The sequence below is a fragment of the Thamnophis elegans genome, chromosome 4 (genome assembly GCF_009769535.1).
Source record: "Thamnophis elegans isolate rThaEle1 chromosome 4, rThaEle1.pri, whole genome shotgun sequence".
NCBI lineage: Eukaryota > Metazoa > Chordata > Lepidosauria > Squamata > Colubridae > Thamnophis > Thamnophis elegans.
Genome location: NC_045544.1, coordinates 98,827,557 through 98,851,659, shown reverse-complemented (window position 1 = coordinate 98,851,659; position 24,103 = coordinate 98,827,557). Strand labels below are relative to the sequence as shown.

Sequence of the window (24,103 nt, the reverse complement as noted above, 5' to 3'; positions counted from 1 at the left end):
GAGAGGGCGAGAGAGGGAGAGGGAGAGAGAGGGGGTGGGTCGTACCATAGAAACCATAATAGACTACTAAAGGTACTAAAGCAACACCTAACAGGCCTTGTTCTGTTTTGAATCTCCCTCAACTTTGTTTTTAAAAGAAAGTTGCAGTATAATTTTTGTGTGTGGTGCTGACAAACATTTTGAGACTTTCAATATATTGAATTATTTTTGTTTGTTTATAATAAATTTGTATTAAGTTTTATTATAAGATAAAAATACAGATGACATAAATGTTAGAAAAACAAGGAAAGAAAAAATGCAGAGACAGAATAAAGTTATGTCATCCAACTTTGTTGCAGTAGATTACAAAAATAATACAACATCACATATTTCTTCTTGCTCTATTGTTATCATATATTGTTGTTACATTGCATTATTTCCATTTGTCTGGGACAGAGACACACGCACACTGATGGGGATGATAAACACTGCACCCTGTGCCCTAGGCAGCCTGGGTATTTCATGCATCATGGAACTCTAAACCTACAATAAGGATAATTAGGCAGGACTCTAAAAACAGAGGCGTTGACCAGCCATAGAATTCTTCATTTGGGAATTCAGAGGAAATAAAAGGGGGTAGAGACTTGGTGAGAGTCTCCCCCAGTTTGTTAATTCAAATCAGAAAAAATATTGAGCAGAAAAAAATCAGTATATTTATTTACTTAACAAATTTGTATAACCATCCATTTATCAATGGAACTCTGGATGATGACCCAAAAGTACAATATATTGAATTAGAATTTGAAATCAATTAAAACAACCAAGTTGAAGCCACGGTAAAAATACCTTACCAATATGTCTTCACATTTGCTGGGAAAAGATCAGGTCTTCAGGAAGGCCAAAACTGTCAAAGCTGTCTGAAACTGGGAGTGGGGGGATGCTGTTCAGTAAGGCAGGCCCCATGACATAAAAATACTTTCTAGGACCTACCAGGTGACATTGCTTCAATGAATGTCTATCTGCCAGATTTAGTGAGATGGATAGAAACCACCAGATAAATAATCCACCTTCCCTTAGTATCCCTTAGAGCAAGGGTCTCCAACCTTGGCAACTTTAACACTTGGGACTTCAATTCCCAGAATTCCTCAGCCAAGCAAAACTGGCTGAGGAATTCTGGGAATTGAAGTCCCCAAGTTAAAGTTGCCAAGGTTGGAGACCCCTGCTTAAGAGTCCTATATAGACCACCATCCCTCCCAGAGCTAAGAGATACAGAGATACAGATCTGAAAGGTTTCATTCAGTGGTTCACCTGGATAGCTCATAAAACTAATGCACTGTACATAATCACATAAAGTTCAAAAGTTAATGAATTCAATTCCTGGGTTTCAACCTCATAGAGTAACATCTGTCTACCAGCACTGACAAGTTGCAAATAAATCAAAACCAGCCCCATAGTGTCCGCCTTTTGGTATTCAACGTAACTGAAAAGACAGGGGATAGATGGTCCCACAAGTAACCTGGCTCCATACCACATCGGGTTTTAAGAGTAATAACCAGAACCATGAAGCGCTCCTAGATTCTTCTAGGAACCAGGACTGCTCGTGAAATAGACTGTGGTCTGTTTTGTCAGAAGTTGCAATATTATCTTGAAAAAGTTATTACCTGCATATAGCTATGAAAGTTATTTCTGCGGGCTTGTTTCCAGTTCTATTTTCAATTTCAACAATAAGAAATGTTTTTTTATGAAAACATTTTTGTTGAGACCATTCTGTGTATAGGACGGCTAAGGCTGTCTGGAAAACACAGGCCCAGAGATGGATGCTAACAAAAACATTCTTGTTAGCAATACGTAAGTCTTCCTATTAATTAGCGCGCCTTTCTGTACCAGCATCTATCTAGCAGTTAGCATTTCAAAGGCAGGAATGCGAGCTGCTCACTTTCCTCCACTCCCCCCTCCCTATTCCTTATCTCTCTTCTCCTGCCCAGGGAAGAAGCATCCCCCCTTTTCACTCACTCTTTTGCCCAGAGACGAAGCTTTTTGCCACGCAGCATTATTATTATTGGATTATTTAGTCATGTGCCTGTTGATGTAATTTTGTATACACCTTTCCTTTGTTTGGGACTAATAAAAAAGCCTCCCGGGCATTGCTCGGGGCCAAAGCTTATCACAAGAAGGATTTGTCCGGTGTTTTTCTTCTCATTCGGCTACAAGCATGAGCGGCCCATCAGAAGCGTGTAAAAGCCGCACATTTTAAAGGAGAGAAGGAATATATTTTCAAAACCAGATGTGTGCAATCAAGGTCTCTCTGAACTCTGGATGATTCGCACTCTTATTACATTCAGAAAAAGAACAGAGATACAGTTTTTTCAAGAAGCTCTTGGAACTGGATGACTATTGCCATTGTAAAGGGTTTTTTGTGGCTTTGAATTATATTGAACTTTTTTTTATTATACAGTTTTATTACATGATTTTTGATCACCTGATTATATTATTTTTATTATATGAGTTTAATAATGGAATTGTGGTTGGTTTTTATTATTTATTAAGTGTGGAGTTTGTTTCTTTTAAAGCAAAATATAAACTTGGGAAATAAATATTACAACTGTAACATTTGTGGAGGCATTAAAATCCAAATTTAAATACACAAATCACTTATAATAGTCACATTTTTAGAAAAGCTGACAAAAGTATTAACAGCCTGTTCTACCGGATTTTTTGTCTGTAATAATTATATGCGTCTTTACTCAGCAGTAGGTTACCGGGTGTTCTGTGATACCAAGATAAGTGTTAAGTAGCATTGACAGACTGCTTTCCAGCGTTGTTGGGCTAGCATTCCCATAATTCATAGTCAGCAAGGCCAAGGCCAGGGGGATCCAAGCCACCCGGCGGCCGACAGATTTGGGAAGGCTCGAGAAGCATTACAAGCGGGCCTGGGTCAAGACCTTTGACTTCAGGAACAGGCGGAGGCGGGGAGAGGAGGACGGAGGGGTGGGAGTGTCCGCTATCCCTCCTTGGATTGGCCGGCTGAGCCGAAGGGCGGTCCCTGGATGGAATGAGCTCCTCTGGCGACCGGCTGCCGGCTCCCCTGGGGATCCTAAATTGCTGGAAGCAGCAGCTCCGGCGCAGCTGATCCGGAGCCGTTGAGGAGGTCGGAGGAACCGTCACGCCACCTGCGCCTTGAGCCGCTCGCCTCGCCATGGTGGACAGCATCTACCGGACTCGCTCGCTGGGCGTGGCAGCCGAAGGGCTCCCTGACCAGTATGCCGACGGCCGGGCGGCGCGCGTCTGGCAGCTCTACATCGGCGATACGCGGAGCCGCACGGACGAGTATAAGAACTGGCTGGTGTCGTTGCTGCGCGCTCAGCGCTGCAAGACGGTGCTGGATGTGGCCTGCGGCACCGGGTGAGTCTCCAGGACAAGTGTCGCTGGGCCCGCTTCTCTACCCGCCGCACGCCGGGAGTTTTTTTGTGGTAACGGTGCAAGTAGAGCGCGTCGCCGGAGCTGCGGTTCCGTGCTCGCTAACCCGGAATCCTTTGAATCTTCACGCTGCCTCTCGACAACAGATATAATGCGCGTTGAAACCCTCAGATCTGTGGCCAACGACCCTTGAGCATTATGGGTGCACCTGAGGGTGATCGTGCTTGCCCACTTGGGAAGGATCCCTTTCTGTTCCTAAAGGGGGGGGGGGGAGAGATCTGCCTTTTGGTCTTCCAAAGACACTCACTTTTTTTGTTCTTGTTGCTGAAAGGGCACACCTTTCCAAACTCCCACTCGGTCGGGGGCTCCGGTAAAAGTTATGCTACCTTTGGTATCAGAAAGAAGTGAGTCCAAATTTAGCCATTACTCGGAGTAGAACAGCTACAGTCAAGGGGACATAAATATCAAGGGGTTTTGTGGCACTCAAAAGACTTAAGCTTTGGCATAAGCTTGGGTGATTTCTTTCCACAAATGATTAAAGCTTGTTTGGAGCCTTAGGCTGTCTTCAGATTAAAGACCTATGATTGCATCATGCTGAGGCCTAATGACTAAAATGTCCATGGAAATATTTTTTTTAAAAAATAATGCCTACAACTATTGCAATATGTGCCATTTTAGCAGAAGCTCTCTTATTACCTGTTTTTCTACCATCTGTACATATATAAGCAATATCTTTCTAAAATAGGAATAGTTCGATGCATTTATTTTATTGTACTTTTAATACATAATTAGAATGCACTTTTTAATCAGCTATACTGAAGGAATGGACTAGTCTGCCCAAGAAATTTTCCTGGCTGAAAAAGAGTTTCGATCCCCTCCTCCAAGTTCAGAGGTATTTAGACACATGGAAATTTCCATAAACATTGTTGATTTTCCCCATCCATACTTGATTAAATACATCAAATATTAACACTTTGCTATCCTTTCATGTTAGCTAAAATTGGCCTGAGATAATTGCCTTAACTTTGCCTCATGAAGCATGCAACCTTTGCAAGAAACAATGTAAACAGAATGTGAGTCGAACATATTCCTGGACAAACAGAAATGTTAGTAGGTCTGTGTCAAGCTGGACAACTTGGAAGTTTACATCTTCTCATAGTGTGAATCATCTAGGATGGCATACTGTACATTTATTTCTGTTTCTCTTAGGTTTTTTTTATATTTATAGGCTTAAATATGTGAAATAATTATACAGTAATGCAAAAACCTGAAAACATGCAGAACAGGCACTGCTGAATGTTGGTTATGCAGTCTAAGAATATTCAGGGGATTATACAATAGGCATTTATAGGCACAAATACAGCTTATTTGGGGTTCTAAAGAAGATGGGGTCTTCTGCCGTACTGATTCTGCTACTTACTAACTGCGTTCCTGCCTCTAATTAAGGCTTTTTGGATGAGCTGGTAAGAGATTGGATTTGAGCAATAATCAATATTTTATTGAGAAGGGAGGATTCAGTCAGCTCTGAAGGAGGCGTGGTGTAATTTCTACTTATGGAGCTGCCTCTCAATCCAAAATTGGACAACTTTGACATCTCTTAACCTTTTTAAGGAAAGATTGTTAAGAAAGTTGTGGTCTTGCAAAATCCTAGAGGAAGCAGATTATTTGAACACTTGGCAGCCAGATTTCAGGTCAGGATATAGGAGGAAACTGCACTGGTCATGCTTGTGCAATCATTAGGGCAAGGTTCAACTCTTCGTCCTCCTTGATCTCTCAGTGACTTTCAAAACCCATCAACTATGATATCTGTGTGGAGTGGACCATTTCTAAGGGATTGGTATGAGGAGGAACATTATCTTGTAGTGGCTTTCTTCTTTCCTGCAGGGACAATTTTAATCAAAGTTGGTAAGAGAGGAGTAATCTTTCCCGAGGCTACTATTTTGTGAAGTACCCCAGGGTTTTCTTTCTCCTTTTTAATATCTAAAAAATCAGGGGGATAATCTATTGATTAAGTTGATTGAAACGGTATAGGGTTTCCTACCTAGGCAGGGAGTTGGACTAGAAGACCCCCAAGGTCCCTTCCAACTCTGCTATTGTATTATTGTATTGTAAATTTTGCTGCTATACATCTTGTCCCTGGCCTGAACAGGATGGTGCTGATCCTTGTTAATAAAATAAATGCATCAAAAGTGTTGACCCAGTACTGTTAGGATGCAGATGGGGAGAAATAGATTCTAAATGAAGTTCTTCAACATGGAATGATTTTGGTTTGGATACCTGATGATTCCTGAGAAATTCCATCTCTAAATCTGAATGGTGGTTTGCAATTTTGGAAGTCCTCCTACACTCATAGCTGCTACTGGAAGAACAGATGGCTGGAAGGGTTTTGCATTTGTGTGCCGGTTGTGACCATGGATCACAAGAACCTGATGACAATCATTCACCGCCCTTTGGAATGTGCTGTAGAATGGCTCTTAAAGAACATTTGGAGGTTGCCACTGGTACGGAACCCAAAAGCCCAGATGTGATGGCCATGTCTAATTTTCTTGATGATTTTGCTGCTTCAAAGAGCTGCATGGGTTGTCATTTGTTATCCTGTGCAAATTTGATTCTAGACCTGGTTGTTTGAGGGACCACATTATATATTCATCAGTTCATGCAATAAGATCAAATAGGATCAACTTCCTCCAGATCTCATCCCTATGAGGACGTCACATGATAGATCTTGGAAGGGTTTTTTCATTAGCTGTTTCCATTCTTTGGAACACCCTGAGGTCTAGTCATCTTCATCCCTCTTAAACATGAGAAAAATATTGTTGACCTACCTTTTCTGTCACAGTAGGAGGTTGTGCTGTAAGTGAAAGTAGGTTTGGAGGGCACATAAGATTTATATTTTACATATTTAAAAAAAATACCTGAGGATTGTTTTTATAAATAATACTGTTAGCTGCCTGAAGCCTTTGCAGGAACAGAGAACGTACAAGTAGAGCAAAATAAAAGAAACCATTTAACATTTCTTCTTGAAGTTTTGAGTATGGACTTAATTCATTATAAACTATCAATATTTTAAGTATGAATATGATATATTTTAAGTATGAATATATATGAATATATATATGGATGTGGATTTAAGTAGTCACAAGTTACATATATGGCACATTTCAGTTCCATCATGATGTCATAGTCCATTCCTGTTTTCTGAATTGATTTTCTATGGTTCATTAGCTTAACTTGAATTTGGCCAGACTTGAAATCACACATGCTTAACTCAGGCCTTGAAATGTGTTTGAATATTAGTAGCCTGGGTTGGTAGTTGGGCTGTTGGTTTGAGCTCCCAGCTTGGTAATTTAGTTGCCAACGTTTTGTCACCATTCGAGGAGACATCGTCAGCCCGCTTTGAATTCAAAGTACATTGACGACGTCTCCTCGAATGGTGACAAAACGTTGGGAACTAAATTGCCATGCTCAGAGCTCAAACCAACTAAATCAGGCCTTCTTGATTCAGTTGACAAGGATCGTGGAATGCTTGTGGTTACTTGCTGTGTTAATCAAGATGTCCATTTAAAAAGTAATAATGTAGTAAAGTAATAATGTAGTAAAGGAGATGAGAAAAATAAAACTGGAGGAATCATTCCCACAAATACATTTTCTTTTAAGAACATACTCATCTTTCCTGTTTCAGAAGGGAGAGAATATTAAATTTATCTTTCCCATAGATTTTAAGTGAATAGTGCAGGTATTGGTTTTTTATTTATTAAGAGATATACACGTAGGAGATATTGTGTATGCAGCCTTAGGAAAGTATTTTATATAGTATAGTAGCCATTGCCCTAACTTTCATGTATCACTTTTTTCTCTAACTATTAAAATTTAACTGTTAACATAAGCGGAGGGGATTATTATGCTGAGTTAATCTGAGTTAAATAGTTTACTTTAGATTTCATCCCTCAAATAATACCTGGAAATCATTTTCTCTTTCCATTTCTGGTGCAGTGTGGATTCCATTATGTTGGTTGAAGAAGGATTTAGTGTCACCAGTGTAGATGCCAGTGACAAAATGCTCAAATACGCCTTGAAGGAGCGATGGAACCGTCGAAAAGAAGATCCGTTTGATCATTGGGGTATTCTAACTTTTGGTTTAAGAATATCAACTGATTGCCTTCCCCAATTTGATGTACCCCAGATATGTTGGAGTATAACCTGTAGAACTTTGGGACTTTGGTCTAACAAATCTGGAGAATGCTAGCTTTGGAAGTCTGGAGTCATGTATTCTTAATTGATTCATATCCCGCTGACAGCAAACTATTAAAACATTTTTTTTAGTTCCAGGGCAGAGTCTGAGTGTAGAAAAAACAGTAGTTAGGTGCTACAGTTTGGTCTGTTCCCAAAATCACTAGTCTCGGATCTGTGTCAGATTCAGGGCTGAAAAGTGCTTCCCATGCTGTTCTTTTTAAATCAGAGATCAAAACATGTAGAAACAAATTCAGTTTAATGTTTTTATTGTTCTGAGTTAAATGCTCAATTATTTACACACCCTTGCATACCTTTGCAATTCAAAGTTTAGCCAGCCAGGCCAGTTTTGAGTTCCAGAAGAATCGAAGCATAATGCTAACGTAAAATGCTCATTCTGTCCGATGACTCCCAAGGGCCCGTATATTTTTATACCCCCCCTAGTATGACTTGACATAATATTGATAGTTATCAATGCTTGACCACTCTTATTTTGGAACTTTTCTCACACTTAGTTCACAGGGGAACTATCTAATGTATTGTGACTTTATACTTTTCAATTTGGTACATTTCCACAAGCTGCATAAGTCAAATTCTTCCTTTATTTTTTGTCTTATTTCATATATTTCACATCTTTCATTATATGCCTAATCACACAAACAATAGTATAAAACTGTACATTATTACATCACCTCATGATGATTGAGATTATATTGCAGTGATATTTGCATTACTATAGTGATAAAAGTTCATTAATCAATGTAATTGTATATATTACTTCGATTAACGAACCATCTATCTCTATATTACTGCACTTTCCAGTCATTACATAAACATCTTAATACTATTTAATATTTCTGTATATTGTGCTGATTGGAGTCTGAACTGTTGACTTCATCAGCATCTTAGCCCCATGTAAAAACAGGTCTGAGTTCTTGTCCTGGGCTCTTACACTATTGAGATTTGAATGTTTCCCAACAACAGTATTTGAGCATCATTTCCAGGCTATGTTTAAATTAGCAGTAAATTTATGTCTTGACAAGAAGAGCATGATGAAATTTGATCAGTGCTGTTGGATCAGCCACCAGAATGCCAATGTTATAATTTGCTCCCTGCTGACATATTTGGAGTGCAGGTGAAAGAGGTGCCTGTAGGGTATAGTGGGGAATGAATAGTTCCTCATCCCACTCAACATTTTATAATTTGCCTCTGGAATGTATTAATCTTCATTCGTAAAGAAGAATGAAAACTAACTTGGCCGTCTGAAAATTGATTTATGAAAGTATGACTCTATTTCCTGTGTCTTTTATAGCAGCTTTTCCCAATCTTTATGAACAAGTTGCCAACATGTGGAGGCAACAGTTTAACGTTTTTCCAACATACCCTAAGACAGCTTTGACCCATATGTACATGCGTTTAAATCTTCTCCACAGGTATTCCTCATGTGCCAATAGTTTAAGATTGCTTAGTTTGGTAAGCAGAAGAACCAGAACCATTTTAGAAATGGCTCAAAAGATGTAGAAATTGTGATACTCTTAATGTCTTGCCTGAATGAGACAAGCATTTAAGAAACACTTTAAATTTTTCCTTAAAACTTAATTAAAGCTGTTCTGACGCACCTCGTCCCACACCAACACACACTCCGAGCCAAAGATAAGTTACGGCATTTAATGATCAGACAGACAGGTCCTTGGCAGCAAACCAGCACAGACAAGCTTGGACAGCAATCCAGCACAGATAAGGCTGGGCAGCAATCCAGCCTGCCAAGCTCACAATAATGTTCTCTGACATTAGTTCCTGCGTTGACTTCTGCAAGAGGGGCGTGTGCACAAACAGTCCTGTTATAGTCTGGAGAGGAGCCTAATGACCACCAGCTGAGTGCAATTACCTCCTGTAACTGCGCAACTGTTCCCGACACCTATTAGCTCTTCGGTGCCGGGCATCCAGGAACAACTCACTGCTGACCTCAGGCTTACGCTCCCTTGTCTTCTCCCCACTGGTCCAAGGCTCAGGCGCCTCCTGGTGGCCAACCGGTTCTACCACAAAACCGCGGACAACAAAATCGCAGACGACGAAAGCGCGTATGTGACGTCATCACAGTGCGACGAAAAAGATCGAAAAATGTAAAAATAAAGCTAAAACCTTCCCCTAACCCCCCCAAACCTAACCCTAAACCTAACCCTTAACCTAAACCTAACCCTAAACCTAACCCTTAACGTAACGAAAAACCTAACGCTAACCCTTAACCTAACGCTAAACGTAACGCTAACGCTCTAACCCTAACCCTTAGCCTAACCCTAACCCTAACCCTTAACCTAACCCTTACCTTTATGTGAATCGGCTTGCTGTAATTTAATTTTTATTTCAATTTTTCGATCTTTTTCGTCGCGTTGTGATGACGTCACATACGCGATTTCGTCGACCGCGCTTTTGTGGAACGCGCTTTTGACGGGTCACGGGCCAACCAGCCTCTCTGAGCCCTGCTCGGAGTCAAAACCCTGTCCAGAGTCCTCCACATCCTCCAGAGCCGACTCATAGGGCCCCTCACTGTCGGAGTCTGGTGGCAACTCCAACGGCTCCTGCTGGGCCACAACATAAAACTATACATAAAACTTATGGTTTTGATTATCTTTGAAACCACAGCTTCCAAAAGCAGCTTGAAAATATTTAATTGTACATCAGTTTCTCCCTGGCCATACTCTGGCAGCACACAGCTTCTTGACCAGTTTTAGGTAATTTTTCATAACTCAGTTTTGGTCTGTGGACCAATAGCTCTTGCCATTCCCACTGGATCAGTGTCAGTTTATTGTAACCCAAAATAATTAGGCCTCTTAACGCAGTAAGTTTATACATAAGCTACATTGAGTTACAGAATCTATTAAAAAACAATTAGCTCAAGGACAAACCCATATTATTTCATTTATGATCCCAACAACAAAACCATTTGGTAATTAATTTGCAGGGGCATAAAAGATACAAGTCCACAAAAGAATCTGGAAGTTATATAGGAAAAGCTGGATGATGGTTGGAATTGGCCCACAAAACAATTTTACAATGATCCGTGAATTTCTGGATAATAGCAGCCTTTAAAACAGATGATTAAAATACTAGCACAGGTGCAAAAGTCCCACGAGGACATTCACAAACCCAGCATGCTATTGAAAGTTCAGTATTTCTTAGCCATTTATTCTAGTAACCATAAGATTTCAGGAAATACGCTTTCTTTTGGTGAGAATGGAATGGAAGAGGAAAAGTGAGAATTCGTTTTTTATATCAGACAAGCTGTTTCATAACAGACCTTCCTGCAGAGTTGTATTTTAAAAAGTGTGAGGTTAACTTCGCACATTATGTTAAGATGAAACTTGTTTAACCCATAGTTTACTTTATATAAACTACAACTGGTTCAGTTCATACAACATACTAAATCACAAACCATTATGTATAAAATACAATGGTAAAGCCATATAGTATCACAGGTTTAGCATATGAACTAAAGTGGCAAGTTGATAATTTTCCATTCCTTTTTGGATTGGAAACATAACATCTTTTCTTACTTAGATAGAGCAAGGCATGATGAAGAAGCAGAGGTTGAATTATATAAAGTGTGCTTTTCTGTTCTGCAGTAATTGAAGAGGCTAATTGGCTCACCTTGCCACAGGATCTACAGAAACCTGGTGAAGGTTTTGATGCTGTCATCTGCTTAGGAAATTCTTTTGCCCATCTTCCAGATTTTAAAGGTGAATGTGAAAAGATTATTATTCAGAAGTCTGTTTCTTTGCCAATGCTATAGAAAGGGATAATCTGAGACTTTTCCTTAGTCTACATAGAAATTTACTTTGACTTTAAATAGTAAATAAAAATACTAGCAGAAATGATAAATAATTCGTTTAAATACTAAAAAAGAACTAATTGTTGGACTTTATGCTATGATAAAATTCATATTTTTCACATCTATTTACATTCAAAAATTGTGCAGAAAATTACATTAGTTTTGCTAGGGAATTCAAGTGGTTTAAATATTTTTCCTAAAATGAATATAATGATAGGAGATATTTTAATTCACAGATTCTATCCAGGTTTCAAGGACGTTTGAATACATTACATTTTGTATTTTTTCCCTTCCAGGCTAGGAGGGAATTGATAATGTAAATCTCAATACTGAGTTGTAAATAAAAAAAATCAACAGATTCTAACTTCACAGCTAAAAAGTATGTGAAGACGGACAATATGCTTCATAGACATGCTGTCTATTACAACAATGGTCTCTTAATTATTTTGGGCAAGGGGAGCTCCAGAAAACCAGCTCTGGGGTGCAAAGGGATGGCTATAAGGGTAATGGGGGGTAGTTTTTGAGTGCATTGATATCCATAATTTAGTTATCGTTGCCTTCTTAATCAACAAAAAATATGTCTAGGATAGCCAGAGGTATCACTAGTTTGAAGACAAAAAGCAATCTAAAGGGAACAAGAAGACATTTAACACAAATTTTGTACCTATTCCTAGGTGACCAGAGTGTTCATAAACAGGCTCTTAGAAATATTGCTAGCATGGTTCGTCCAGGTGGCATTCTTGTCATTGATCACCGTAATTATGACTACATCTTGGAAACAGGTTGCGCCCCTCCTGGGAAAAATATCTACTATAAGGTAATGCTGGAAATAACTTCTGCCTAACCTTTTGTGTTAACTAAAACATCTTAAAACAGCAAAAATATCTCTTTTTATAGCTTATTGCAGCTAATTATAATAGTAGGGCACTATTTTATAGCACAACACCACATACCAATGTGACCCCTTTAAAAAACTGGCTTAACACAGTGAACAAGCCACCAAGAAACAAATGCAGAAAATACAGAGAACTAATTAATTCCCTTTCTTTCTCAGAGTGACTTAACCAAGGACATTACTACCTCTGTTCTCCTTGTGAACAACAAACCAAACATGGTGACATTGGACTACACTGTGCAGGTCCCACATGAAGGCAATGATGGGGATTCAGATTTAAGGTATGTTCTCTATAGAACCCACATGATTACTGTACCTCCACTTTGATAACCAGGGTTAGCACAACTAACCCTTTGGCATAGGGATAGAGCAATCAGATGTCCTGGGCATCCATCCACCCAATTTGTAGAGCTACTGATCTCTCTGGGCAGTGAATCTGGACATCTAATAAAGCTAACAAAAAATCCATCACAGATAAACTCCAAGTGTCATAGGAGAAATAATAATCTCACATCAATAAAAAGAGCTCAGCTAACTGACCCAAATGCGCATAGGGTGATAGTTTATTTTAAATTGATAAAAAGACCTGTGCTGCTCATTATCAAAATCCGAGTGGAAGTGAGGATCCCTGTCACCTGAAACCACCCGAAAATGCGACGCGCAGAGCGAGTGGGCGAGACTACATTCCACGTATAAGACACACCCAGATTTTTTGGGAGAAAAAGGTGTGTCTTATAGGGTAGGTTTTTTAATTACTTTACACACTTTGTGGCACCTATCCATGAGATGGCCCCAGAAACCTGCTCCTCTCTAAAACTCTCAAATTAACAGATATAAGTGTCGGGGCCGCTTTACACTACCCAAGCCTATGAAGCAGCATAAATACATTCAGTTTGGACCCTCTGGTATGTAAGTTAATATTTCTTGATTTGTACTGATAGAAGCAGAGCAGTGGTGGGTTCCGGATCCCGTTGCACCCGGCACAGTGCAATGTGGCCTGGTGTCCTCCACATGAATGCACGCAGCGCGCGCACACATGCACACAGCACACACATGCATCCTTACCTCTTGTGACGCTCTGTGATGCCTCTGTGACACTCCAGCTGCTTGGCGGAGAGTTGCGCAGGCACCATGTGCGCCATGCACATGTGCGGAAGCCCCAAAGAGTTCAAATACAGGTAAGGACAGTGGCTGGGCCCTCTGGAGCACCATACCGGAACGGTACCCGGTCCTCCCAGCAGGCACAGGTAAGCCCGTACCGGGGTGTACTGGTCATAACCCACCACTGAAGCAGAGAGTAAGATTCCATCCATGTGCTAATAAAAAGTATTCTATTTTCTTAATTAAAAACAATCTCAAAGTACAATAATTTTGATTTTCAGCATGCTTTTTGAACAGAATCCTCAAAGGATCATGGATAAATTAATGTCCCTGAATTGGAAGTGATTTAAATGGAAAAGCGGAAAAGCCAAGTTCCTTACATTGCTGTGTCTCTATATTAATATCTTCATGTTTCTGTTACTTTGCTATTAACACAAATTTTCTGTCTTTTTCAGTCAGTTCCGACTTTCTTATTATCCTCATCGTCTGGAGCCTTTCACAGAACTATTGAAAAACGCATTTCAAAGCCAATGTGAACACAAGGTCTTGGGGGACTTCCAGCCTTACACACTAGGCCAGAAGCCTAGCCCATGCTATTTCATCCATGTAGTGAAGAAAACTGGCTGAGACCTAGTCAACAGATTACTATAGCAGTCATACAGACGGGGTCTTTTCAGTGGGTGGCAAGGTGCAGAACTTTATTCGAGCAGGAATAAATATGCAGAGGTACTACATGAACCAAAAAAGATTTTTTCCAGGGAGTCCAGTCTAATTAATCTACCTTGAGGATTGAAATGCTCAATGGCATTGGAGGGAAGGAGGTGGTGGGATAAGATTGCTTTGCATCTCAAACTCAATTGCACAGTTGGCTAAAATGTTCATTGTTCTCTCTTGATACTTTCTTCCTCTTTTTGCTGGAAATGCCTTGCTAATTTACACCTATGTTAGACTAATGATTACAATGATGCAGGGATTCTTCAAGGGCTGGGAAGAAAGGAACAAACCCCTTATTTCATTCTTTATTGTGCCTGGGGAAATCAGTGCCCCTTCAGTGAAGTTGGACTATATTCTTCACAGCCTACTGCCTACACTAGCTGGAACTGATCAGGACTGATGACTGGCGTGTTGTTTCCAAAACCTTGTGAGATAACTTCACAATAAATCTACTTCCTGCCTTCACACTATTACTGTCCATTGCAGCAAGCATTTCTGTGTGTTTGTGTCTTTTGCTGCTGCATCTATAGAACAGGTTATAGAACAATGAAATTTATTTTTACAGTAATAGAAGAGACTTTTAAAAAAAACTTCAATCATTAATAAAAATAAATTTCCATTTATTTTTGCACAGCTCAATAGCGATGGGAAGAGGTGGAAGAGAACTATGATTTCATTTTAGATAGACAGTTTTAATCTTAACATACGGAAATCTGCCTGAATTCCAATTTTTTTGCTCTGGTTTTCCAGAGGTTTCCAAAGGTTAGAAAATTCTCAAAACTACTTTGGAGAGAAGCCAGCATGTAAAACCAGCTGCAGAAACTTATTACAATCATATTTTATCAGTTGCTGCCCTCTAGAGCTAGAGTACTTAAAACCTGGCCACTACCGATTTTCTCAATTTTAAACCCAGAAACACACACATACATACATACATACTGTATTCCACATTTATGAGAAATGATAGATTCTTGCTGTGTGAATTAGTTAGCACTTTTATTTTCCAGATAAAGCAAAACAGCCTTTCTTTAAATATCTTTAAATACTTACAAGTAATTTCCCTCATAATTCAAAGGCTCAGGTTATAGAGAGCAAATTTCCCATCTGATGTTGATCACTTTATTGATGCAATTTGGTCCCAAATATAAATGAAGATTAATTTGCAACACATCCTGCGCATCTGAACATCAGTCTCAGGTCCATGCCTTGAACTAATTTTTCTAACTCGTCTGAATCCACCAAATTGTGACTGAGTCATCACTATTTCTTTTAACAAGAACAATGTTCTCATGGCAGCTTTTATTCTGTACTTCTGGGATTATATGGATATTTCTTTCTTGGTCATGTTTGTTTCAAATCAAGCAGCAAATTTCTGCTGGATCAATTTATATCTAAGTAGCTCTGTTTCAGAAACAGAAGGCTGTAACCTTGTTGCAGCTTGTATAAAATCATCCATGGTAAGGGTGAATTCTGAGCTTTCAGTATCCAGACCTGGAATAAAAGTAAAATGGTTCGGATTAAAATTCAAATTCTTTTGGACATATCACATTGTGTATGCTGCTCTTGGCTAGCAAGATGATAAGAAAATATTTATAAAAAAAATTAATGCTGGTCAAACCATTGTTCCGTTGCTCATGCTTAAGTCAGTTTACAGGTGTTGCTTCCAATGACTTATTCACTCATGTCACAACAGGCTATCAATTCATAGGTAACTCAATATTTCCCTAAAAAACCAGTAACCTTTAAAAGATCAGTAAAAACTTTAAACTGCGGCATTAAGGTGGTAGTAATGGAAAAACAACATACATTAATGAAAGAACTAATAAATATGCTACAGCTCAGAAATAATGGATGTGATTCAATACATTTGTTCTTCAAAGCTTTAAAAATTAAAAGTGTGTTGCCTGCTTCTACTTACCAGCCTCACATTCTCCTAATTTCTAGTAACGGTTTTCCAGCTTCTCTCAAGCATTAATTTGGAGATAAATCACAATCCAATTTTCTGGTTTACTATTGAACAATGGAGGTTTTCTCTACTTTAAAAAAAAAAACCTATTTGATTTATGTGGCTGCTCATCTCACAGCCACAACTGTGGGCAGCATTATAACCAGCAACTAGAACAATAATCCAAATGATAAATGTTTGAGATTGCAAAAAACTCCACATTCCAATTAATAACAAAACATCAGCCAGCAGAGTTTAATGAACCTCCCAACCTACATTCCATGGGAATAATCAGGTCTTTAGTGCTATGTTAAAGGTTAACAGGATTGGAGACATCTGGATCTCTATACAGAATGCAAGCCAAAGCTTTGTAAAATACTTGCTCCCTTTTAACCTGCGTCTATTATTTACGTACATACACGTTTTAAGTTGAGCGAATTAATATTTGAGCCATCTAGCTTTGTTCCTTACCTTCTTCTATCCATTCCACTTTTCTTCTGATAGCAAACATCATGGCATCTGAGCAGAGTGCATACAGGTCTGCTCCTGTTAACTGTGTAGGGCATCTCTCTAGGACACCAAGGAGATTCACAGCCGGGTCCAGTTTAAACCTATCCCAAAAGGATATTGCCAAGTGTTTCAGTGTCATAGAAAAAAGAAATGGAATCAGAATATAATCTTGGAAATAGGGCAGAAATGTTTTATAAAAGCATGGCTTCATATGTATGATATTTTTTAAATGTTATAGTTAACTTAAAATAATATGCATTGAGTTAAAACTCATAAGCCAGAGCAAGCATCATATAAAGTTCATAAGTATCATTTATTCACAATCCTCAAGAACAAGTTTTAAGAGCATAATTTAACCCATGCACATCAGTTATATGTATACTGATATAAAAATATACTGAGATTAGTGTTGTCCTCTTGGCAGATTTATCTTTTAACAGATGAATATATAGTTCGGTTACAATAATTAATAAAGATTTACATTTTTCTTAAGAATTGTAATACAATGCATTATAATAACCAAAAACAGGCACTTACTTTCTGGTGATGGCACTCAGTACTTGTAGCTGAGAATCTCGGTCTTCATTTACCCCCACATAAACCAATTTATCAAATCTGCCAGGGATACAAAAATATTTTTTGCAATTAAAATAAGGCACCCATCTTTCATATAATGAACTTGGATCATACATCACCTAACAATTTGTCCTTACATTGATTTACTGGTTTTTATTCAATATGTTAGTACAAATTGTACAACTTCATGTGCTTCAGTTCTATAAAATCTTTGTGTCTATTGAACATGAAAGAGAATTGCCATAATACAAGAAGATTCTCCATTTTCATTACTCTTCCAGCATCGCAAATGAATCTACCGATTCCTAATATAAACCGACCACCTGCATCACCAAGTGTATTTATATATTGTATTAATATTTAATTATTTTAAACATTTATATATAGCCAAGCTTCTACTAATAGAACACAGGATTCCTAAAGTATCCCAGAGTTAACCTGTTCTTAGAAAAAACACCCACTATAGCAGTTTATTTATTTTATTAACACATACAATAAAATAATCAGTAAAATTTATCTAAAGGAAGCATCTCAAGTTTTAGCCTTTGGGGGCAACTAAGATGCTGCGTTTGCAGATCTAAAAAGGTAGGAATATTATCCCAACCTTAGGTTTTTTCATAACAAAATACACCAAAATTAAATATAATGAAAAGTAATTTGTTTCCTATGTTTATCTAGTTTTACCCAAAATACTCTTAAAAGATTCATGGTTATAATAGCAGACGGAGAAAATTGTGATGTGAATCTTTACCTGCCTGGCCTTAGTAAAGCTGAATCCAGTAGATCAGGTCTGTTTGTAGCTCCAATAACAAATACATCTTGAGAAGAGTGAAGCCCATCCAGTTCTGCTAGTAACTGAGATACAACTCTACCAAGGGAAACATTTTAACATGCTGCCATCAATCTTTGTGGATTCACTGAACTAGGTAACTCACTTAAAACAGCAGATATACAAATATCTTTTTGAGGCATGTACCCAGCCAGGTTCAAAATATAAGTAGTAGTAACAGATGTATACTATGAACACATAAAATATAATACCTCAAAAGCAATTCATACAGGCAAGATATATTTATAGATACAAAGCATTGCACACTACCTATTTAATATATATCAAGGTAGTTTACCAGGATACAGCAAAACACAAATTTACTAAAATACAATGGTACAAATAATCCTCACATAATGACTAATTGGGACAGTGATTTTCTGTTGCTAAGTAAAGCAGTTAGTTGAAACATGATAGCAGCAGTTAGTGACAGCAGTTCGGTAGTCTTAGTTGCAGTTGTTACGGGAGGACCTCATGCTTCTACCTTGCACAAACTGCCAGCTCCACACCATGGCTCCTCTCTAGTGAGGTTCAGTAAGCTTCCTTCTGTAGACAAGCCCAGCTGACCTTCACCATCTCTGTCCCACTGTTGGATCAAGGTATAACACAAGGGTATGACCATGGGACATATATGGCAAGGCCCCCAGCCAGAGCTCAGATCCTGGGCCAGCAGTGGGAGGAAGAAGACAATGAAGGTCAGCTGGAGGATGGTGGGATGTGGAAGGGTTAGGCAGTAGTGGTAGAATGCCAAGAGGACAGAGTTTTTGGGGGGGGAGATATGTAGGTAGGGGGAATTGAAGTACATAGTGTGGTCATAAATGTAGGCCAGTTGCCAAATGTCCAAATTTTCATGAAGTGACTATGGGGGTGCTGCAACAGGCATAATGCCAAGGATCTCAACTATCATTCAGTGAAGCTTAAATATTTACAAGTTTTGTGATACTTATTATTTGCTGCTAAATCTGCTATTTGCTTTATTAAACAGGCTACCATATAGGTATTAATTGCAACCTCATTGGAGGCCAACATTTGGTAGATATGTGCATAATGAAATAGATACCTCTGCACTTTTAGCATGTACAATTAAAGGGGGGGGCAGGGGGGAGGCAAGGACCATTTTGAATGCCTGCTCAAAACACTATACTGAGTGTAGATAGCGAAATGTTTTGTGCATGTGTGAATGTTTTAATGTTTTCACAAAGCGAGTTAGGGAGGCAGCTTGTAAAATCAGCACTAAGCAGAAAGTCAAAACAGAAAGACTTCGTTATTAACAAGCAGTACTCACCTGTCCATCACACCCTGTGAATCGCCACTTCGTCCACGACTGGGGGCCAATGAATCAAGCTCATCAAAAAAGATAATGCAAGGAGCAGCTGCCCTCGCTCTGGCAAACACTGAGGAAAGAGAAAGATAGTACTCATGTTGCATATTCACATTAAAGCCAGCCACAAATATATTAATTATAAAAGATAAACTAGACTGCCACCCAGATTCACATTAAAGCCAGCCACAAATATATTAATTATAAAAGATAAACTAAACTGCCACCCAGATTCACATTAAAGCCAGCCACAAATATATTAATTATAAAAGATAAACTAGACTGCCACCCAGAGAGAGATGCACATTAGGACACATGCTGTGATTGTAAGCATGGGAAGATCAGACTTTGCCACAGAATGTCTGAAAAAATAGAGCAACTTGTCTTCTTTAAACAGATGTGGAGACAGGCCCTTCGATTGTCTGATGAACTCAAAAGTGTTCCAGAGAGACCTTGGAGTGTTCCCCAAAGATCAGATGGGAGGGTTCAGCCAAGGTCCAATTTGTTGCATGGAACGGGCAGGTGTTTGGGCCCTTGGATCATATTGTGCCTATGTGGCCTATTCCTATGTGCCAATCCTGGGATATGCCTTGTTTTACTCAGGGGCTCCAGGACATGAAATGCTAAAAAAGATGCCTACAACATCATTGGAGGAAGACTCAAACTGAATCTGAGTAGACCTTGGTAAGAGCCATATTCCTATAAAGATACATTAATATTTCTCCACCTTATTGCATCCATTGATGGCCATCCACCAGCTCTGTTTAGAGTCCATACTAGGTATGCAAGACCCCTTAGAACATCTGTTGAGTCACCGGGAGGATTATTGATTGTACTTGTTGATAACCTGTAGCAGAGATGGAATGGAGGTGCTACATCCATTCTTGTGCTCCTTGACCTCTCAGCAGCTTTTAATATCATTAACCACAGTATCCTTCTAAGCCAGCTTTATGGTTGAGGATTGGTAGCACTATTTGATGATCATTCTTTTCCTTTCTCTGGACTCTGTTCCAATCATCTTCTTGAATAGTCTTGAAATCAATTTCCCCATCTGAAAAAACTATTCACCCTATTTGCTGACTTGCCGGAGTACAGAATGTGATCTATTCTACATGTATCAAACTGCTGGGAAAGACTGTTATAGTTCCAAAATGTGGAAGATTATATACATGCATAATGTAATAGCCACAAAGATATGGACATTGTTTCAGGTTGGAGTGATTTGGAGTGATTTGCAAGAATTATTTTCTAAGTTAGCCTGGCTATAAAGGAAGCTTCCCCACAGAGCTAAGCCCTCTACTTAAATACTATGGCTTTACACGTACCTTCACGGACGTTTTCTTCACTCTGCCCAACATACATGCTAAGAAGTTCAGGGCCCTTTACACTGAAATGAAAAAAATACATGGTTAGTTATTCCATTAGTGCAATTTCCAAACTCTCCTGAACACTTGTATCACAAAACCTACCTGAGGAAAGTCATAGTACATTCTGTTGCTACTGCTTTAGCTAGCAATGTCTTCCCTGTTCCAGGAGGACCATAGAGCAGAAGGCCCGAGCGGTGAAGGCCTAAAGACAATAACTCTGGATGTTCCAATGGAAGCTGAATAGTGTCCAGGATTTCCTTTTTCACATTCTGAAGCCCTCCAATATCTTGCCAGAAGACAGAGGGAATCTGCGGGAGACAAAAGTTGCCAATGCTATTATATACCCAACCCAAAATCAAACATTCTGATGCCTTCAAAGATCACATTTTATCACTATTTTTATTTCTACAGAAGCACAACTACTGCACATTACCCTATCTCTGCCTCTGAAAGATGTCTCAAGGTCTCCAAAGAGTAGTTTTCACTTGAAATTTCTCATATTGTGGCTTTTATAGCTTGTTCCTTATTGTTACCAGCAATTCTCTTAAAATCAAAAAGTAAAGCAAATTTTAATAAAAAGTGCTGGAAAATTTATAGATAGAGATTAATTTATTTTTTCCCTATACTTTATAGCAAATTGCCTATTTTCCTGTACTTGTATTCTTCACTTGATTTTTAAAATGTATGATTGGCTATTGTATTGATTAAATTGCTTTTTTGGGGGGGCTCTTTGCAACTATAACTCTAAAGTTTTATAAATATGTTACCAAGAGCGCAAAAGCCCTCCAGTTTCTCTTTATTTTGAGAAGTACCATACTCTGTTTATTACAACTATTCATCAAAACAGGATGGAATGTAAGCTTTGGCGTGTTTCTTATATTTATTAGGGGGTCATACCTTGCCTTGTACTTATTAAGAGTCATACCTTTGGGGCTCCTACTGCCTGTGAATGAGCATCATGAAGTTTATCTAGTGCAACACTGAAATCTTCTGCTAGAAGAGGGAAACCAGCAGCATAAAAATCATATTCTTCCTCTTCATTTGGTCCCCCTGGGAAGCTGCTGAAGAAAGCATAGAAAGTGTCAGCAGTCCTAATGTTGCCCAAGAGGTCTCAAAGGAGGTTTTCCAAAAGGCAGCTGGACTTTCTTGGGTGTTTTTTTTTTCCTTTGAAAACATTTTTCAAAGAAAAAACCCAAGAAAATACAGCTTTGGTTCAACCATGGCCTGGATGATTGAGAATCTCAATAAACATGCTGTCCAAAAATGATTGGACATATCCAGCAGTTTAAAACTCTAGAATTGAATTGGAAAGATACTCCACTGACATCCAGTAAGTTTGATATCGTGCTCATTACAAGTTGCATAAGATTATGGATTTTACAAAGCAAAAGGTGTAATTTTCAAAGAAGAAAATCGGTGTGAGTTAAGCACTCTCTTCAAAGCAACCACACAGCCATGTCCCCAGAAGGCTCAGTGCAGCTTCTCTAAACACTTTCCCAGCTGTCTGAGGCTCCATCTGCATTTCCTGAATCTATCACACTGTCAGTGAAATGGCTAGGCAAAATGCACATATATTAATGAGACAGATTTTGAAGCAATAAAAATTTGAGAAGGGATATTTCACTGGCATTTACACATTTTGGGAGTGCTTCTTTTAAACACTCAATTGTACAAGAGCAGACATATAACAGGAGTTCTTCCCAAACTGTAGTAACCATTATTGTTACTGCAGTAATAGATCTAGGAATTATGGCTGCAAATAGGGATTGACAACAAGAAGAATGTAGAAGTTGTATTTACAAGCTTTGAAAGGTAGCATGCTTTTACCCCCAAATATGCATTCAGTATGTTATCAAAGTCTTCTCAGTAAAATGTTAATAATAAAACTTGACCTTGACTTGAAACTCTTCCCTACAGCTACAAATAGCTTGAAAACTGATGCTCCATTCCATCCAGACTTAGTATAAATGTCACATGCTAATGTGTCAAAAAAGACATATTTACATTTATAGTTACTATTTATATGCTCAGAAACCAGAAAATATTTTATTCCAGTACCTTGAATTCTGCATCCTTGTATAGGCAGCACGGCTGCTGTGGGAAAGTAAAGCACAGAAATCTCCTAGAACAAAGCCCTGAAAACATGGATTAAAATATTGGTGCAGCAAATCCAATGACAAACAGACAAAGAATTATGAAAGGAATGGACGTAGATATTTTATTCTCTGCATGGTAAAAGTAGTCTTTATGAATTGCTGTGTGAAAGCCAAAGCAAATAAAATTCTTTTCTTTCTGTTCCCTTAACTGTTAACACATTGTGTGAGCATGTAAATGAAGTAACAGAGGTAATACTTATCTTGTTTGAAAACACTTATAAAAGAAATAATGTGTCATTATTTCTAAACCAGAGGCGTCAAACATGCAGCCCAGGGATTAGATGTGTCATGCCCTGGCCACGGTTTAGCGAAGGGGAAAAAAGTTCCGATACATCACATGATGCCACCATGAGAATGCGAGTTTGACATCCCTGTTCTAAGCCAACAAGATCAAAGGTAAAATTCTGAGAGCTAAAATCCACACATCTGGACTGCTCTATTTTGTAATCCACACTGTTTTATTCATCACTAACTTTCAGGAAGAACCTTTCTTGTGTATGTGGTGTGTGTGTATGTGTTTATGTTTATATATATATAATCGTCTTCCTATAAATATTGGTGGGGGAGTGTGGAGTACTGGCTTTATTGCTGTAAACGGATTGGTTGGCTGTGTTTTAACATCTTGATTAGTTGATGGAGTTGATGTTTGCAGATTAGTCGGCTGTTTTGTAACATCCTGTGTGGCTGAGGTACTGGTTGTGTGCCTATTGTTCTTTTGTATTGTAACGACCTGGGTAATGGGCTGTGTGATGGCATCCTGACCTCTATTGTAGTGATATCCTGATCCTGTGCTGCAACCTCCTGGGGGGTTGGGTGCATTGTAACATCCTGAGCTTTTGCGTTGTAACCTCCTGAGTTCTGTGATGTAATGTCCTGAGCAGATGGCTGTGGTATAACATTCCGGGCTTTGCTTTGGCTCCGAGTTTGCGGTCTGGCCATGTGTTCATGGCGTATGTCAGTTTGCTTTGTGTGGGGGTCGGAAGGTGGTGCAGCAGTTGGTGATGCTGCCATGGTTTGATTTCTGGATGGTGGTTGCATTTGGTCTATGGGATGGGTTTGGGTTTGAGTCTGGTGAGGGTGATTGGTGTTGCGGACTGTGTTGTTCTGGGTCTGGTGTCGGTTTTTGTGGCTGGGACTCGCTTGTTGACTAGAGCTAGTTTCCAGATGTCTGGTAGGCGGGAGGTATCATCATGTTTATTCATGTTGTGGGGGTGTTTCTCTAAGCCATTGAAAT

The 24,103-nt window shown here is 39.0% G+C and overlaps 2 protein-coding genes across 3 annotated transcripts in view; one reads left to right on the top strand and one right to left on the bottom strand.

Annotated features, from left to right (window-relative positions):
• Positions 1 to 3,041: 3,041 nt before the first annotated feature.
• Positions 3,042 to 14,635, top strand: GNMT (glycine N-methyltransferase). The gene is made up of 6 exons (XM_032215985.1): positions 3,042 to 3,381; positions 7,390 to 7,517; positions 11,250 to 11,363; positions 12,130 to 12,272; positions 12,510 to 12,631; positions 13,907 to 14,635. The coding sequence occupies exons 1-6, from the start codon at positions 3,176 to 3,178 to the stop codon at positions 14,076 to 14,078; spliced, it is 885 nt and encodes a 294-aa protein (XP_032071876.1). The 5' UTR covers positions 3,042 to 3,175; the 3' UTR covers positions 14,079 to 14,635.
• PEX6 (peroxisomal biogenesis factor 6) overlaps positions 14,479 to 24,103 on the bottom strand; it is a 21,725-nt gene continuing 12,100 nt past the window's right edge. The window contains exons 9-17 of one of the 2 annotated variants that reach the window (XM_032215983.1): positions 22,772 to 22,848; positions 21,639 to 21,774; positions 20,816 to 21,021; positions 20,672 to 20,733; positions 19,311 to 19,419; positions 17,948 to 18,064; positions 17,158 to 17,235; positions 16,582 to 16,721; positions 14,479 to 15,656 (exon numbers count right to left, since the gene is read on the bottom strand). In XM_032215983.1, the coding sequence (XP_032071874.1) occupies positions 15,523 to 15,656; positions 16,582 to 16,721; positions 17,158 to 17,235; positions 17,948 to 18,064; positions 19,311 to 19,419; positions 20,672 to 20,733; positions 20,816 to 21,021; positions 21,639 to 21,774; positions 22,772 to 22,848 (1,059 nt within the window). In that variant the 3' untranslated portion in view covers positions 14,479 to 15,522. The remainder of the gene's footprint in view (positions 15,657 to 16,581; positions 16,722 to 17,157; positions 17,236 to 17,947; positions 18,065 to 19,310; positions 19,420 to 20,671; positions 20,734 to 20,815; positions 21,022 to 21,638; positions 21,775 to 22,771; positions 22,849 to 24,103) is intronic. The other variant, XM_032215984.1, reaches the window with a different exon arrangement.